Source organism: Salmo salar, chromosome 27, assembly GCF_965601325.2.
Source record: "Salmo salar chromosome 27, fSalSal1, whole genome shotgun sequence".
NCBI lineage: Eukaryota > Metazoa > Chordata > Actinopteri > Salmoniformes > Salmonidae > Salmo > Salmo salar.
This window is the reverse complement of record NC_138317.1, coordinates 24,973,291-24,991,106: the sequence shown is the minus strand read 5'-3', so window position 1 is coordinate 24,991,106 and position 17,816 is coordinate 24,973,291. Positions and strand designations below refer to the sequence as shown.

The 17,816-nt window shown below is 44.1% G+C and overlaps 2 protein-coding genes across 4 annotated transcripts; one reads left to right on the top strand and one right to left on the bottom strand.

Annotated features, from left to right (window-relative positions):
* The first annotated feature begins 25 nt into the window (after window positions 1–25).
* On the top strand, window positions 26–17,493 carry nsun2 (NOP2/Sun RNA methyltransferase 2). 2 transcript variants are annotated; one of them, XM_014177953.3, is made up of 19 exons: window positions 26–165; window positions 10,559–10,716; window positions 11,791–11,895; window positions 11,997–12,102; window positions 12,228–12,299; window positions 12,461–12,545; window positions 12,924–13,119; window positions 13,549–13,623; window positions 13,707–13,837; window positions 13,934–14,007; window positions 14,235–14,365; window positions 14,649–14,745; window positions 14,887–15,062; window positions 15,139–15,231; window positions 15,396–15,531; window positions 15,894–15,974; window positions 16,096–16,234; window positions 16,349–16,388; window positions 16,553–17,493. In XM_014177953.3, exons 1-19 carry the CDS (start codon window positions 82–84, stop codon window positions 16,866–16,868), a joined length of 2,295 nt encoding a protein of 764 aa, XP_014033428.1. In that variant the 5' UTR covers window positions 26–81; the 3' UTR covers window positions 16,869–17,493. The 2 variants fall into 2 exon arrangements, with proteins under 2 accessions (XP_014033428.1, XP_014033429.1); XM_014177954.3 differs by lacking the exon at window positions 26–165 and adding an exon at window positions 9,902–10,121.
* On the bottom strand, window positions 1,369–9,434 carry srd5a1 (steroid-5-alpha-reductase, alpha polypeptide 1 (3-oxo-5 alpha-steroid delta 4-dehydrogenase alpha 1)). Of its 2 annotated transcripts, XR_001324698.3 has the most exons (6): window positions 8,965–9,434; window positions 8,487–8,653; window positions 8,160–8,261; window positions 3,634–3,784; window positions 3,319–3,464; window positions 1,369–1,900 (listed from the first exon to the last, which is right to left on the bottom strand). XR_001324698.3 is itself a non-coding variant. In XM_014177960.3 (5 exons), the coding sequence occupies exons 1-5, from the start codon at window positions 9,273–9,275 to the stop codon at window positions 3,398–3,400; spliced, it is 798 nt and encodes a 265-aa protein (XP_014033435.1). In that variant the 5' UTR covers window positions 9,276–9,434; the 3' UTR covers window positions 1,369–3,397. The 2 variants fall into 2 exon arrangements, 1 of the variants encoding a protein (XP_014033435.1); XM_014177960.3 differs by having other exon boundaries at window positions 1,369–3,464.
* Window positions 17,494–17,816: the final 323 nt, after the last annotated feature.

The following is a 17,816-nucleotide window of genomic DNA, read 5'->3' as shown; positions in this document are numbered from 1 at the left end:
TGACTCTATCAAAAATACTCACCCATCAACACCGGGGCTGTATTTCCTCGTCTTCCAAGGAGTCCCAGTCCCCGAGCTAACATGGTTGTCATTAGTCCAGTTAGAAAGCAAGTAATTAATCCCATAGGTGCTCGCCTTGTTGTCACTTTTCCTTCGGCCTGGATGGTGAGTGTGGTTATTTAAGGGTGATGGCGGGTGACGCTTCACACAATTGTGTTGGAAATTGTACTGAGGGTGATACTGATGATGCCTTTGATGGTGGTGGTATTGGTTGACATTATTATGCACGCTTTCACTGAAGCTAAAAAACAGATTGGCACCTCCAGGGTTTTTATTACTATTTCCCGTTACATTGCCACCGCAAGTCCTTCTCAACGAGCAGTTCAAAGATGGACTGTCCGTTCCAGATTCCGTCTTTTGGGGCATTTCACTGTCTCCCAACAAATCTGTCGTTACACTGTTACCGTTCGAGTTGGATGGGGTCAATGTGTTCTGTACGTTGCCTTTGGGTAACGTTGACCCGAAGGAGGAAAATGCAGTGCCGTGATTAAAAGTAGTGCGGTTTGAAATACAGTGATGGCTGCTGCTCAGACTAGCAGTGGTGTTGCTGCAAATGCTATTGCTCGATGCCGCAACATTTTTATAAACGTCCAACGCTGGATAATTCACACACAGGTTGTGGTTCTGATTATTATGATGCTGGCCGGAGGTCGCTCGTACCTGAGAAATCTCCCAGATTCGCATCCATAATGCGTTCGCAGGTCCTTTCTGCTCGGGCTGATTCCAAGCCACCCTCGGATCCATTCAACTTTTTTTCTGTACCCCCTTCAAGCAAATCAATGTGTCCGTTAAAAATACACTACTGCCCTGACTAAAGAAATGTGATAATAAACCGTGTTACAAAGACAGAGAGAAATGGTAACGCCAAATGAAGACCATTAGAAGACTTGTCCTTTTCAAACAGCTAGCTGAAAATCGCTAGCAGAAGTCTACGGTGATTCAATATGGCGTATTCTCTTCAAACCGAAGCGCCGTGCGCATGCCTGTAGGATTTTAAACGATCGGCTTGAACACACCCCGGTCGTCCCCAGTTACCACAGCCACAAAGTCATAAACCCTCGCCTAATTCTACAATTTCTCTTCTTAAAATCAGATTTGAAACCTAACCACACTGCTAACATTATGCCTATCCTTAAGTTAAGACCAAAAAACGCATTTTAGTTTATTATATATATTTTTTAGATATAGCCAATTTTGGCTTTGTAGCTGTGGTAACGACACACCTCGCTCTCAGCTGCCACACAATTTGACTCATTACAAACCACCCAATGCTGTTAAAAGTAAATATTTGAAGAATTTGTGACCATGTTTATACAGCAAAATATGTATTATGAATAATTCAATACCAGCACCCAGTATCATAACAGGAGTAGACAGCTAAGAAAGTTAATTTGAAATAAGTAATTAGTCAACATGGTAATGAGAAATTGTAATAACCCTTGCAAAATGTTGGACAGCCTTTGTGCATGACAGATTGGCAATAAAAAAAATACATTTAATTGATTACATTAAGAAACCGGTCGTTTCATTTGGAGCATCCCTCTTATATCAGAAGATACTTTTGTCTAAATGACTTCCTGGTCCTTGTAGAGGTAAAAAAAAAAAAAAGAGAATGTATTACTACAAGCTGGGTGACTTTTTAAAGTCATTGATCTTAGTCTCTCCCTGAATGACCCTGGTAAGCTAAGGAGCTCAACAACCCATTTACCTGCTTGCTAACAGCTCAGTGTGAGTACAATGCAATGCTGTCCTAAGACCATAAGGAATTCACAAGGTGAGCTCTTACCTCAGCCAAATATGTTGCTTGGGGGAATGGGTGTAATAGCTTGAGTCTTGAACACTACACACAGAGAGAGAGGGAGTCCACAGTGCAGTTCAGCATTTCCAATTCAGTTACTCATTTTGATTCCATTCCTGACATATCATTGAAATGAATCCAATGTTTCAGTAAAAAAAAGTATTGCTGCCCAATTAGAAATATACTATCCTCACTTACAGGATTTATACTATAAACTACATGTGAAGAGAGGGCTGGGAAGGAGACGGGGAACACATAACTAGAGGTGTTCATCATTACACACGCAAAGAGAGAGCGATTCCAGACACCATTTGCAGTCAACCCTACACACAGCCATCTTCCAGCCCATTAAACTCTGTAATGGAATGAGGCAAGCTGGAGCCTACTGGCAGCACCTTCTGTACTGTGTGTGTGTGCTCTTTGCATAATGTCTGCTTTCTTCCCTGCTCACATGCTTCATGTGACAGAGTCAAGGAAAACCCCCAGAGCAAGAATGTCAGGTTGAGTATTGCTCACTCCCTCACTAGCCCACTCTCTCTTCCTCCATCACTATCTCCATCACTAGCCCACTCTCTATATTTTCACTCTCCCTTTCTTTTGGTCTCTCTATGGCAGCAACAAGCTCTGGGTGATAGGCTAATCCAGTGGCCTTACTGACTGAATGGAGCATTTCTCTAATTTGTATCTCTTTGGTTCAGAACCTTATTTTCAGCCCTAAGGTTGGGGTCGCCTCACTAAGTGTGTGTGTGGCGAAGGGTTGGTTCGGTTCATCCTCAGTGCTACTAGCACTACAAATCATAGGGGAAGACTACAGCACTGCTCATGACAGATTACTCTAACACGCACATGAGTGCACCAATATACAAAGAGCTAGTTTCTTCCACAAGCAGTGAAATCTGTCTGTGCATTCCTGTGTGTTGACAGTAAGTTAATTCTCAGTCCTTCTAGCACTGGGTTGTCTCACCGGGAAAACTAGAGCTCTACTGACAGATTGAGCCAACCATCAAAACACACAATCTCAGCCTGCACGCAACAGAGAGGGTGAGAGATGCACATGCTGCTTCAGGGAGTTAGGGGAAGGGTAGAGGTTAGGGGACGTGTTGAAATGGAGCTGAACCTTTGTAAGATGGATTGGTACTGTTGGTTGGTCTGCGGTGAACTTATCATAAAAGTCACCACATACTATAGTAAATCTCATTGCGGGACATATCCAAGTTGATGGTGATATGAGGTGCAACCATGTGAAAAATATATCCAGCCACTCTTGGAGGAACATTTTAAATGTAATAAATTGTCTCTACTTGGCATTGTAGCCTTCATCAGGGAATGTCTAATCTTGTCAGTGGTGTTGTGGTTTCTAGAGCTCTTCATATCTTCCCAGTGAATAGAATTGTCAGTACTCATTGTGTTCATCCTTGTACATGTTCTCTTGAGGTAAACACAAACAAACAATAACAAACCTAACCAGACCCCAGCTGATGTAGCATAGGGTCACAGCTCGTTGTGTTGGGCTGTTGGAGGTTGGATTGTTGTAGTGAATCATAATACAAATGGTATCAACGCCTTCCTGGATTTGGGGTAGTCTTCGAATTTCTGAAGGTACCACCTAGAGAGAAGGAAAGACAGGAGGACATGAATTCACTATTATAGTATTACAAGTGTTAAAGGTGTAGTTCACCCCAAACCGTGTGTGTGCAGTGTGTCTTCATGTGTGTGCCTGTGGAATGTGTGTGTGTGTGTGTGTGTGTGTGTGTGTGTGTGTGTGTGTTTCCTACCTGTGGTGAGCGAAGGCTCTGCTGGCAAGAACAATGAGAGTGAAGATAGAGAAGGATGCGCTGTGGACAGAATGAGCCGCCAGGGCAAATCCCGCCCACTCTGTTATCTCGCCAAAGAAGTTTGCTCCAGACACATATTCAAACAGCCCACCTACAGGAGAGAACATAAGACAGGGTACAACCAGTGATGAACAGTATATAAACCCTGGATTGCTGATGCTATGTATTGACAAGTGAAAGGCTTTGAAGCCACCAGTCAACCATATTGGCACTGCCCAGGAGAATGAATGGCACCCCCTATCAGTCATCTAGTGTATATATAAATCATTTGGTAAAACCACAGGAACAGTCACGACAGCAATTTGATTAACCAGGCCTGTGTCGCATGTTTATCACCTGCGCCAGTCAAGATTCCACTGATCCAAGGTCTGGGTTTTAGTCTTAGCAAATGTGCTTATCCAGACCGACTTACAGTAGTGGGTACATACATTTTTGTACTTTTTCGTACTGGTCCCCCGTGGGAATCAAATCCACAACCCTGGCGTTGCAAGCGCCAAGCTCTACCAACGGAGCCACACGGTACATTCATGGAAGCTAACAGAGTTAATTGACTTTTAAAATATATAGATATATACACACAGTACCGGTCTAAAGTTTGGTCACGCCTACTCATTCAAGGGTTTTTTTATTTAAAAAAATTTCTACATTGTAGAATAGTGGTGAAGACATCTGAACTATGAAATAAATAATCATGTGACCAAAAAGTGTTAAACAAATCAAAATATTTAATATTCTTCAAAGTAGTCACCCTTTGCATTTGACAGCTTTGCACACTCTTGGCATTCTCTCAACCAGCTTCACCTGGAATGCTTTTCCAACAGTCTTGAAGGAGTGCCCACATATGCTGAGCACTAGTTGGCTACTTTTCCTTCACTCTGCGGTCCAACTCATCCCAAAACATCTCAATTGGGTTGAGGTCGGGTGATTGGAGGCCAGGTCATCTGATGCAGCACTCCATCACTCTCCTTCTTGGTCAAATAGCCCTTACACAGCCTGGAGATGTTGGGCTATTGTCCTGTTGAAAAACAAGTGATAGTCCCACTAAGCGCAAACCAGATGGGATGGCGTAATGCTACAGAATGCTGTGGTAGCCATGCTGGTTAAGTGTACCTTAATCTAAATAAATCAGACATTGTCACCAGCAAAGCACCATCACACCTCCTCCATGCTTCACGGTGGGAACCACACATGCGGAGATCACCCGTTCACCTACTCTGCGTCTCAAAGACACGGCGATTAGAACCAAAAGTCTCAAATTTGGATTTCAGACCAAAGGACAGATTTCCACCGGTCTAATGTCCATTGCTCATGTTTCTTGGCCCAAGCAAGTCTCTTCTTATTATTGGTGTCCTTTAGTAGTGGTTTCTTTGCAGCAATTTGGCCATGAAGGCCTGATTCATGCATTCTCCTCTGAACAGTTGATGTTGGGATGTGTCTTACTTGAACTGTGAGGCATTTATTTGGGCTACAATCTTACGTGCAGTTAACTCTAATGAACTTATCCTCTGCAGCAGAGGTAACTCTAGGTCTTCCTTTCCTGTGGCGGTCCTCATGAGAGCCAGTTTCATCGTATCGCTTGATGGTTTTTGCGGCTGCACTTGAAGAAACTTTCAAAGTTCTTAATGTTCCGTATTGACTGACCTTCATGTCTTAAAGTAATGATGGACTGTTATTTCTCTTTTCTTATTTGAGCTGTTCTTGCTATAATATGGACTTGGTCATTTACCAAATAGGGCAATCTTATGTATACCACCCCTACCTTGTCACAACATAACTGATTGTCTCAAATTAACTTTTAACAAGGCACACCTGTTAATTGAAATGCAATCCAGGTGACTACCTCATGAAGCTTGTTGATAGAATGTGCAAAGCTGCCAAAGGGCGGACACTTTGAAGAATCTCAAATATAAAATAGATTTAGATTTGTTTATCACTCTTTTTGTTTACTACATGATTCCATGTGTTATTTCATAGTTTCTTTTATTCTACAATTTAGAAAATAGCAAAAATAAAGAAAAACCCTGGAATGAGTAGGTGTGGACACGCCTACTCATGCCAGAGTTTATTTTGACTATTTTCTACATTCAAAACTGAGATTTTTGGTTCCAAACTCAGTGTCTTTGAGACGCAGAGTAGGTGAATGGATGATCTCCGCATGTGTGGTTCCACCGTGAAGCATAGAGGAGGTGCTGTGATGGTGCTTTGCTGATGACACTGATTTATTTAGAATTCAAAACACACTTAACCATCATGGCTACCACAGCATTCTGCAGCGATACACCATCCCATTTGGTTTGCGCTTAGGACTATCATTTGTTTTTAAACAGGACAATGACCCAACACTCCTCCAGGCTGTGTAAGGGCTATTTGACCAAGGAGAGTGATGGGAGTAGTGCATCAGATGACCTGGCATCCACAATCACCCGACCTCAACCCAATTGAGATGGTTTGGACCATGGAGTGAAGGAAAAGCAACCAACAAGTGCTCAGCATGTGGGAACTCCTTCAAAACTGTTGGAAAAGCATTCCAGGTGAAGCTGGTTGAGAGAATGCCAAGAGTGTGCAAAGCTGGCAAAGGGTGGCTACTTTGAAGAATCTAAAATATATTTTGATTTGTTTAACACTTGTTTGGTTATGACATGATTCCATGTATTATTTTTGTTCAATGTAGAAAATGGAACAACTAAAGAAAAACCCTTGAATGAGTAGGTGTCCAAACATTTGACTGGTACTGTGTATGCATGTATGCAATTTTTTTTCTTTCTCCCCAATACGAATGTTTAGTGGGGAGCACCAATATTGGTAATTAATTTAATACTGATATGAGCACGGCATATCGTGATATCGGTTTATCCTTGCTGTTAACCTACACTATTGTGTAAAAGTCAATTCATGACTGTTCCTGCAATCACAGAACCTTCTCACAGGCTATTTACTTAGCATACTTAACAGCCTGCTGATGGGCCATCAACAGGCTTTCCATTGTTTTCAAGCTAGGTTAGGCCCCCGAACATTCACACCTGGCCCATGGGAAAATCAGGAAGCAGTTATCTGAACTTCAAAGCCTTGGAAGATAAATCCACACAGTTGCAATGTTATTCATTCAAACAGATATGTTTGATAAAATGCAACCGATTTTCAATATAGATTTTCCATATCAGTGCCCATCACAATTACATTTCTTGGACCCATATGTTTGTGTTGTCTTGCCAACATCTATTATCATTCACTGGCTTGTCAGTACGAAAAAGTACAAATGTATGCACACACACTATTTTAAGACACCGCGTACAAGAGCATCTGCAAAATAACTCCAATGTCAAGGAGTTGGCTATAAAGTACAAACATGTCTGGGACCAGGTTATCGTGAGCTCTATCCTAGGCTGCAATACAGAAAACCCACCTCTGATACAATTTCACACACTTGATTATTTTCATCAAGACCATTCAAATTATCATTGTGGTTGGATAATTGGAGAAAGAGATCCCTAATATAATTTTATAAACTGCAGTTAAGTAAAGCATTCAATAGAGGCATTATTACAAAAGGAAGAAAAACACTAAAGACAAACGTTAATCTACCCGTTTCAATTTCTTCAGGTCTCAGGTCAGTTTCCAGTGAAACTGTAGCATTGTATTTCAGATCCTTTCACAGTCTCTCTGGCTTCAACCCACTTCTAAGTAAAAAAAAAAAAAAAAGGTTGATCTCAATTTTGAGTGTTAAGGTCATAGATTGATAAATACGGCAGCATAAAAAAAATTATGAATAAACACGGCACTAAAGACCATAGATGGCTGCAGTCCTCCCCCCTGCTTGAACACAGACTGTACAGCCACTGCCTTCACCACTCCTCTTCTAAAACCATCATGTTTCTCTGGATTCCAGGAGTGCCTAACGGTTAAAAACGTTGGGCCAGTAACTGAAGGTCATTGGTTCTAATTCCTGATCCGACTAGGTGGAAAATCTGTCTGTGCCCTTGAGCAAGGCACTTAAATGACTAAAATGTAAGAATGTTTCATACGGTCTGGCTAGACTTACTGCATTCTTCTCTCTACCGTAAAAACCTTCATTTCTACAAAGGCTTTAGGGTGGACAGGTTTCAACTGGTTCATCAGTTATGAACGGTTCACCTCAGGCACAAGGTGATGGTTTCAACCCTCTCTGGTGCTGTGTCATAGTGACACTGTACTCTCTGTAACCCTGGATTTAAAATAGAAAACCGGATCCACCCTCTGGAAAGAGTGAACTCCCTGTTTTAAGCAACACTGACCTATACTTGAACATCAGTGTGTTACTATGGTTGTTGCTAGCATAGACACATTTTACAGCCATTATTTACAATGTGTTCAGAAGGCCGTGAGAGAACTGATGTGAAAATGTTACAGCATGCTGTCCAAAACGGTCATGGCATCTGGTCAGGGGAAACCTGTCTCTCTATATCTCTCTCTGGTAGCAGGTATCTTACCTGTTGGTATCTTGTAGCCAGTCTCTCCAGGCTTCCGTAGGTTCCTCAGGATGTGGTCTGAGTGAAGGTTCACCAACCAACCCACCAACCATAGGACAGAGCCTGAAAATCAACCAATGGGGAAGCTGATTTATAATGAGTGTGTATAAGGCAACCAATGAGGTGAAAATGAGGAAATGTAAGGTATTTTTTGGATAGCATGACATGGATAACTCTAGAACAAGAAATTCATGGGAACATAAATAGACAACTGTGTTATTTGTGGATGTGTGGTTTATGCATTAATACAGACCCTATGCTGTATGTCATGTCAGCCATGTCTCTTACCTGTGATAAAGCAAGGGCTGGTAACCCAATCAGCAGAGTATTCTGCATAGTGGCTCAGGTATCTGACCTGCATGTAGCCATTATAGATGCAGAACACAAAGGCCAAGGCGAACGATGCAAATGGTGTAGATTTCCCCCCACGAATTAAAAATGGATAGATGAGAGATCTAGAAGAAAATAAATACAACTGATGAATAATTTCACCACCTGTTGTCTAGGATGCATGTGTCTCATGGCTGGGAATGCACTGCATTCCAGTTACAACGTTGGCACATAATTTAGCAATGTGTTATTACAATTGAGAATTCAATTGCATATGAGGGGGTACTCTGGGCAGAGCAAACTGTACTTGGTGGTACAGTAACCAACAAAAAGTTTGAGAACCACTGACCTAGAAGATATGACAATTAGTGTTTGTCAAAGTAACACAGTACTTTGTATGCATGTGAAGTACAATCTTCTAACCATTGGGTCTTACCTTTGCACATAGTGGCAGAAGTACATGACCAGCAGTAACTGATTGGGAAGATGAGTGGTTTTCGCAGCAGAAGTCCACAGCACAAGGCACAGTGGCACCAGAAAAGCAGGTAGTTCCTGCACGAACCAGGCGAATTTGACGTTGACGGGGAATCCATATCTGCTTGTTGCGTATCTGCCATAGGGGACGTTCTCAAAGAGTAAAGTTATGAAGGTACAAGCAGCCATGAAAATCATGAAGTATGCCAGGCAGTCCAAAACATACAACTCTTCTGTCTCGGAGGCGAAAAGCTTTGAAAGAATACTGTCCATCTTTACCAGATAAGCTGCAAATAGTGTAAGAAATTACATTTATATTCAAAACAATGTAAATAAAGTGAATGTATCCAAGGCAATAATGAACACATATGTCACTTGCACAAGTATGCGTACTGCGATCATCTCACTGGTCTGCTCAGTTCCATCGTCCAATCATAAGGATAAATAAAGGAGCCTGACTCCTAATGAACCAATCGAGTCACTTTGTTTTGCATCGTCATTATCTAGCCAATTGAAAATGGATACAATGTTATTCAACTACAAGGTGTGTTCAGGCGAAATCACCACACTGGTAAAAATATGAAATGAGTCATTTTAGATTCATTCCATTACATATTTATGCAAACTGCCGTTTAAAAAAAATAAATAGTATATAGCCATTGCCCCTTGTTTCCTTAACTGGCGAGGAATAAGCCAAGGACTATATCGCTGATCAGACATTGTTTGGAGGAAGGGGTATTAGTGCACACACAAAAAACACATCATTTGTTACTGTCTGACTTTCTCCAAAACGAAAACATATTTGAGTGTGTTTTAGGTTTTAGTTGGCCAAAATGTTGCACTGATATTTTCTATTTCTTAGGCTAATACATCGCCACCCATAAACTGGGGTCCTGTCTCACATGTGTGCGTCAGAGGATGAAACAGAACACGAGTGCAGTACCATTCGCGTTTCAACCACCCTGTTAGTAAAATACATTTAGCTACACCAGAACGTTGCTTCGCAGGTTCATATTTAGAGTGGTGTGTGTTTCCAAAATGGGGAAGAGAAGTCGACTGAGAAAGAAGGAGCATCAAAATAATAGCAAGCCTGGTGGAAGGGATAACCGGGACAATGCTGTAAGTTTTGATAGCTCTTCATAGCTAGCCGGCTAATTAAGCGTACTGCAGCTAACTTGCCTAGGTCACCTCAAATTACTGTATGCCGAGTCAAAGAGATTTAATTTCTCCCCAGCAACTTTGATTTGATTACTACTGCACAACTCATTGCTTATAATGACTTGTTGACATAGCTATGTGTAGCTAGCTATTTTATCTTGGTCCCAAATGTTTGTGCTGGCATGTCAAGGAGTTGGCTATACAGTAAAAACCGATCTGGGACCAGGTTATAACTATTGTACTATGATAGTAAACTCTATCAATATCGATCCATCTGAGGCTGCAATTCAGAAAACCCACATCCATTCCTCTCCTCCCATGTCTCCTCTTCGGTTCCCCCCTCATCTGCTCTCCTCCCCCTGGCGTCTTCCCTCTCCTCCCATATATCTGACCTGTAGGGTTGGGGTGCAGGCTACGCTGACATCATCAAGGAGAACAAGCTGTTTGAGGCATACTACCGGGAGCTGGGCCTGGTGCCTGAGGGGGAGTTTGACCAGTTCATGGAGGCTATGAGAGAACCGCTGCCCGCCACCATCCGCATCACTGGATACAAGAGGTACAGAAGGGAAGCTACTAAGCTAGACCTCTGCCAAGTGGTCAGGGGTGTATTCACTAGGAAGTAAACAATACCGAACATGGAGGGACCTATCTAAATTTGTCCAATAGAAACTCTTGTTTGTCAGATGTTTTCTGTTGAGAAACGTTTTGTTACAGTGTGCAGTTACAGTGTGCACTAATAAATACATCCATGGACTCTGGATCCTCTATGGCACAGATGGAAGTGGTCTTTCTCACCCTGTAGGTGAGGTGACAAACTGTTAGTTGGAATTGACCACTGTATATGTTTTGTAAAGGGATGATGATTTATACACTCCCACTCTTGTTTTAGCCTGGTCCCAGATTTGTTTGTGATCATGATAATTTGACATGACAATGACCATAGGGGGGTTAGCGAGGCAGCAGACACAGGTCTAGGACCAGGCTATGCTTGCTCTACGTCAGGATTCATACTTATGAAGATTGCTTTCCAGAACACCACTCTGTTAAACCTGTAAGTGTATTAAAAAGGATTGTCAATTGGGTTGTCCCCATGTACTTCCTGACGGGCCGCCCCCCAGGTGTTGAGGGTAGGTAGCAACACATCCGCCACGCTGATCCTCAACACTGGAGCCCCTCGGGTGCGTGCTCAGTCCCCTCCTGTACTCCCTGTTCACCCACGACTGCGTGGCCAGGCACAACTCCAACACCACCATTAAGTTTGCAGATGCCTGGAGGAGGTCCGAGACCTGGCCGGGTCTGCATTGTTTCCCACCACCCGCCAACCCCCCTTTTACACTACTGCTACTCTCTGTTCATCATATATGCATAGTCACTTTAACCATACCTACATGTACATACTACCTCAATTAGCCAGACTAACCGGTGCCTGTATATAGCCTCTCTACTGTTATTTTTCACTGTCTTTTTACTGTTTTTAATTTTATTTCTTTACCTATCTATTGTTCACCTAATACCTATTTTTTACTTAAAAATTGCAATGTTGGTTAGGGCCTGTAAGTAAGCATTTCACTGTAAGGTCTACACCTGATGTATTCGGCGCACGTGACAAATAAACTTTGATTTGATGTAGCCATGCCAAGGAGATCCTCCACTGTCTGAAGAACAAGTACTTCAAGGAGATCCAGGAGGTAGAGATCGACGGGCAGAAGATAGAGGCTCCTCAGCCTCTGAGCTGGTACGTATATACACACACACACACACACACACACACACACACACACACACACACACACACACACACTCGCTTTGGGTCATCTGCTGTAATTGTGTGTGTAGGTACCCAGATGAGCTAGCGTGGCACACTAACATGAGCAGGAAGATCCTGAGGAAGTCTCCTCTCCTGGAGAAGTTCCATCAGTTCCTGGTCAGCGAGACCGAGTCGGTGAGGAAGACCAGTCTTGAGTGTTATTTAAGAATTAGAAAGTCATTTAAGAAGATCTCGACGGTTTCTTAGCTGTATGGCTGCCTTATGTACTGTGATGTTTCTTTCTCTACGTTGGTCTACAGGGTAACATCAGCAGACAGGAGGCTGTTAGTATGATCCCTCCTCTGCTGATGAAGATTGAGCCCCACCACAAGGTAAACGACACACTGGATGCCTTTCTGGCCAAGACCTGCTCCCATTGCTGTCCCTAGGCCCTAAATCTGGGAACATTATAGTGTGACTGTTTCTGTGGGTAGATTCCCTAGACCCTAAACCTTGGAACATGTATAGTGTAACTGTGTATTTCTGTGGGTAGATTCTGGACTTGTGTGCTGCTCCTGGATCTAAGACGGCCCAGTTGATTGAGATGCTCCATTCTGATATGGACGTACCCTTCCCAGGTAATCCGCATGCACAGGATCAAATCAATAGAAAAATGTAACAACACACACCTGATGCGTTGGAGTATCTGAATTGTGGCCCAATGGAAAAGGTGGTAAGTTGCTGAATGCATCTTTTCTGTTACTTTGTGACAGAAAAGATGGCGTTTAAGAAAGTTGGGACAGTAACCAAAACGTTGCTGGTTCGAATCCCCGAGCAGACTAGGAGAAAAATCTGTCTGTGTCCTTGAGCAAGGCACTTAACCCTAATTGCTCCTGTAAGTCTCTCTGGATAAGAGCGTCTGCTAAATGACTAAAATGTGAAACAATGTAACAAAACATTGTAATCCTGAGCATCCTCATCTCCCCCCTCTCTTTCTCTCCCTCTTCCCCCTTCAGAGGGCTTTGTGATAGCCAACGACGTGGACAACAAGCGTTGTTACCTGCTGGTGCACCAGGCTAAGAGACTGAACAGCCCCTGTATCATGGTGGTGAACCACGATGCTTCCTGCATCCCCAGACTACAGATAGACACGGAGAACGGACAGAAGGGCACACTGTTCTACGACCGCGTCCTCTGCGACGTCCCCTGCAGGTGAACAAAGAGTTAACCTGGTTACCTGTTTAGCTGAGAGAAGGAAGTAAATAACGATTGAGAGAAGTAGGGGAGAAAGGTGGGGGGAAAAGGACTAGACATGATGTGTAGACAGTCAGATATATGGAGAGATATCAACCTCATGGTTCTACCCTGTGTCTTATGATTGGCTCTTCTGTCTGATTTATGATTGGTTGCTGCACTGGGTAGGCTACTGCTTGTTTTGTTTTTAGTAGGGGAAGCAAATGTGACCACAAGAATGAGACTGGAGAGAGAGCGATCTCCTGTAACCACATTGTTGGATAGTCTGTCCGGGAAGGCTGATGTGTAGTTAGATGATCCAGGGAAGCTGACAAACTCCTATTTAGTTTTTTTCTCATTTTTAAGTGTGTTCCTAAAAAGTTAAGTATTCTGTGTGTGTTTCTACAGTGGAGATGGCACCATGAGGAAGAACATTGACGTGTGGAAGAAATGGACCACCAGTAACAGCCTGCATCTCCATGGGTGAGGAGAGAAAGAGAGAGCAGGTGTGTGTGTGTGCCTGTATGTGTGTGTGTGTGTGTGTGATAACCTGTGTGTGTCTCCAGACTCCAGATCCGTATAGCAGTGCGTGGTGTGGAGCAGCTAGCTGTAGGAGGGAGGATGGTCTACTCTACCTGTTCACTCAACCCTATAGAGGACGAAGCTGTCATAGCAACGCTACTGGAGAAGAGTGAAGGTAACACACGCATGCATGCACACACAAATACAGTGTCACACACACACACACACACAGGTGATAACTGCCTCTGTCTCCCTCTTTGTCTATCTCCAGGCGCGTTAGAATTAGCAGATGCGTCAGTTGATCTCCCAGGGTTAAAATGGATGCCAGGAGTCACCAAATGGAAGGTATATAACTGTTGGAACACATGACTGCTAGCTACTATTAGAGGTATTTGATAGACAGTCTGGCCACTACAATAGTCGAGATCTTCCACCACCATGTCAGTTTGACTACAGATTGAGCCCGTATTATAACTGAGTCTTTTGCGCTCTCTCCCATCCCATCCTCTCCTTCCAACCGCTACCTCTCACACACACTTAATCTCTCTCACCATCTTTCCTTCCATCTCTAGTTGATGACTAAGGAGGGTCAGTGGTATAAGGACTGGTCCGAGGTGCCAGCCAACCGACACACACAGATCAGACCCACCATGTTCCCTCCCACCGACACAGAGAAACTGGCCAATATGAAGTTGGAGAGATGGTACACTCACCTGCGTGCACACAAACACACAGGCCCCACTTTATTTGGTTAGAATATGCCTAAAATATCAGTCATGACAATCATGTATATGTATTTGCTACACCTGTGCACACAGCTGCATACCTAATCCTAATGAGATGAAAAATAAAAGCTGGACAGACTTTCAAATCCCTGTGAAGTGTTGCTGGTTTGTGTTGATTTGATTTCTACCAGCAGAGGGTGCTGTTGCCTCTAAATCATCTTTGTATATACCGTGTATACCTTTGTATATGTGTGTATTCAGTATGAGGATCCTGCCCCATCACCAGAACACGGGAGGCTTCTTTGTAGCTGTCCTGGTCAAGAAAGCCCCCATGCCCTGGAACAGAACATTCCCCAAGGTACACACACATGTACATGCACGACCACACACTCACGGATAAGCCCACATCTCAGATGGAATGCAACTCCATCCGGTAGCTCATATACCAGAGAGAAGTTCCTGTTAAAGTGAACTATGATCCATCTTTCTCCATCTCCAGTTGAAGAAGGAGCAGTCATCCAGCTCCGTGCCCCAGCCAGAGGACTCTCCAGTGGGCACCCCTCTTCCTGAGACGCCCTTGGAGGATGGAGAGAGAGATGGAGGGAAGGAGGCAGGAGAGGACTCGCCCAAAGAGCCAGAGGCAGGCGATCAGATCAAGGAACCCAACGTGTGTGGGTAAGTTGAGAGGGGTGGGGGGTGGGGGCGGAAGAGTGTGTGTGTGTGTGTATTCTGACTCTGTTCTGATTTCCAGGCCTCCTCCCAATAAAAAGATGAAGAGGCATGGTTTTAAAGAAGACCCCTTTGTCTTCCTCACTGAAGATGACCCTGTCTTCCCACCGATAGAGTGAGTGTGTCTGGTGGATTGTGTAGCCTATGTAAGCAGCTGCTCGAAATCAGCATTATCTGTACAGAGGGGACAATGTTTTGACCAAGCATAGATGGTATTACCTTTACATGTTTTGATTGATCCCTGGTTATTGATCTATTCCATTAATGTGTGTTTTGCAGGTCCTTCTATGACCTGTCTCCAGACTTCCCCAAGATAAACGTTCTGACCAGAACCCACGAGGGGAAGAAGAGACATCTGTACATGGTCTCCAAGGAGCTACGCAACGTCATGCTCAACAACAGTGAGCGAATGAAGGTAGGAAGGTGTGTGTGTGTGTGAGAGACACCTGTATGTTCTCTAAGGAACAATGTGGCGCCCTGCCTAACAACAACTGTGTGTGTGTCACTGCCAGCCCATCAAGGGGAGCCCAGCTAACAGATGGGACCCTTTTCATCCCAAATCCCCCTTGTACACACAGCTCCTGCACAGGTGGCCGTGTGTGTGCGTCCAAGCAGACAGAGACACCCCCCCCCCCAATTCCGCTCTTTGTCTATTTTTTCTCCCCTCCTTGTCGTGCAAACAACAATAACAACGTTGAAATGAGAAGCAATTGTAAATATGTTGCTGAAACAGTCATTCTCAAGTGTAATGATTTCATTATTCTGTGTGTGTTGCAGGTGATCAACACAGGGGTGAAGGTGTGGTCTCGCAACAGTGACGGGGAGGAGTTTGGCTGTGCCTTCAGACTCGCCCAGGAAGTAGGTGCATGCACAAACACACACATTAATTCCTTGCTCTCCTCGTTCTGCTCTCCTCTCCTCGTTCTGCTCTCCTCTCCTCGTTCCGCTCTCCTCTCCTCATTCCTCTCTCCTCCTCCAGGGTATATATACTCTGTTTCCCTACATCCGCTCCAGGATGATCACAGTGAGTGTTGAGGACATCAAGATTCTACTGACTCAGGAGAACCCGTACCTCAGCAAACTGGAGGAAGATGCTCACCAACAGGCCAAGAAGATAGGTGTGTGTTCTCAACTGGAAAGCAATGATCTGTGTCTAAGGCCATGTTGGGTGTTGGCCCATTCATGTCTGTATTACTAGTAGTGCTTCATGTTTTCCTCCTCTGTTTCCACAGGAATGGGCAGCATTGTGTTAAAGTACCAGCCTGACAATAGGTAAGTGTCCATTTTGTTTGCCTGTCTGTGTGTTATATTATCTGTTATCAGGGAATTCACCCTGATCTCCCTCTCCCTCTATCCCCCCCCATCTCTCCCTCACCGTCCTCTCCCTTACCGTCCTCTACCCTCTCCCTTTCCGTCCTCTCCCTCTCTTTCCTCAGTAACCCTGATGGTCCTCAGTGTCCTATAGAGCTGTGTGGCTGGAGAGGCAAGACCTCCATCAGAGCCTTCGTGCCCCGCAACGAGAGGTTCCACTACCTCCGCATGCTGGGGGTCGAGGTATTCAGAGACAAACAGGGGCAGGGACCCAGGGAGGAAGAGGAGGTGAAGGACGAGGTGAAAGAGGGAGAGGGGGAGACAGAGAATGGAAATAAAGATGTCAGCACAAAACAGGAGTTGAGAGGTGAAAATCAAGGTGACGAGCACCTGAAAGGAGATGAGAGGGAGGGAGGAGGGGAGATTTTGACCAGCACCTGAGAGGAGATGAGAGGGAGGGGAGATTTTGACCAGCACCTGAGAGGAGATGAGAGGGAGGGGAGATTTTGACCAACACCTGTGGAGTAGAAAGAAATGTGTATCTCAATAGTCTTAACAAGTTTTCCTCTCTCTGGCTGCACTGATGTTGGTCATCCACCATAATTTTGTCACCCATGTTTTTGCAGATGGAGGAGAGGAGTTGAGAAGCCACTTTAGACTAGTAAGATACACGGAGGAGGGAGGAAGAGGTGCTGTATGAGGTTGAGCAATGCTGGCCAGACTAGAGCTAGACCAAACGTGAGAGAGAAGGGGTGTTGGGTAGCTCAGTAGTACTTCGAAACCACTGCCATAGCAGAATGGCCATCCCTCCCAGACAGGGCATGTGGACTCTTCCATGCTCCCCCTGACTTGGTGTGCTTCAATGCTTTAGTGACTTTTATTTTCTATTGTCGGTTTTATTTGATCAAAACTCAACTCCACTGGCAAAACATGGAGAGAGTGTTGTTTTTTGTTGTTGTATTGTGCATGTTTGAAGGTTTCTCTTAATGGCCATTTCATTTTTTTATCATTGTAAGTAAGAAGAAAGGTGGAATTGATTAAAAGTATTAAATTCATATAAAGTCTCTGTTGAAGTGCATTGAAATAGAATCTCAACCCCAACTCTGCTTCACACACACACACACACACACGTTCAAACTCGCACACGTACACATGTAGGTGGTTGCCATGATGACTTAACTGCGTCATATCACACAACCATACACACACACCATCAGCCATACATCTGTTTCTAACCCATCTCTGCTGCCATGATGACAGGAGTCATGACGACTGTGCAGCCCCCTCACCTCTCACTGCAGCTGGAAGAGAGGAAAAGAAAGGGAATACTCTTGCTTTTCTCATTCCATCCTTTTCTTCCTCCATCCTCCTGGAACTGGAAGAGGGACA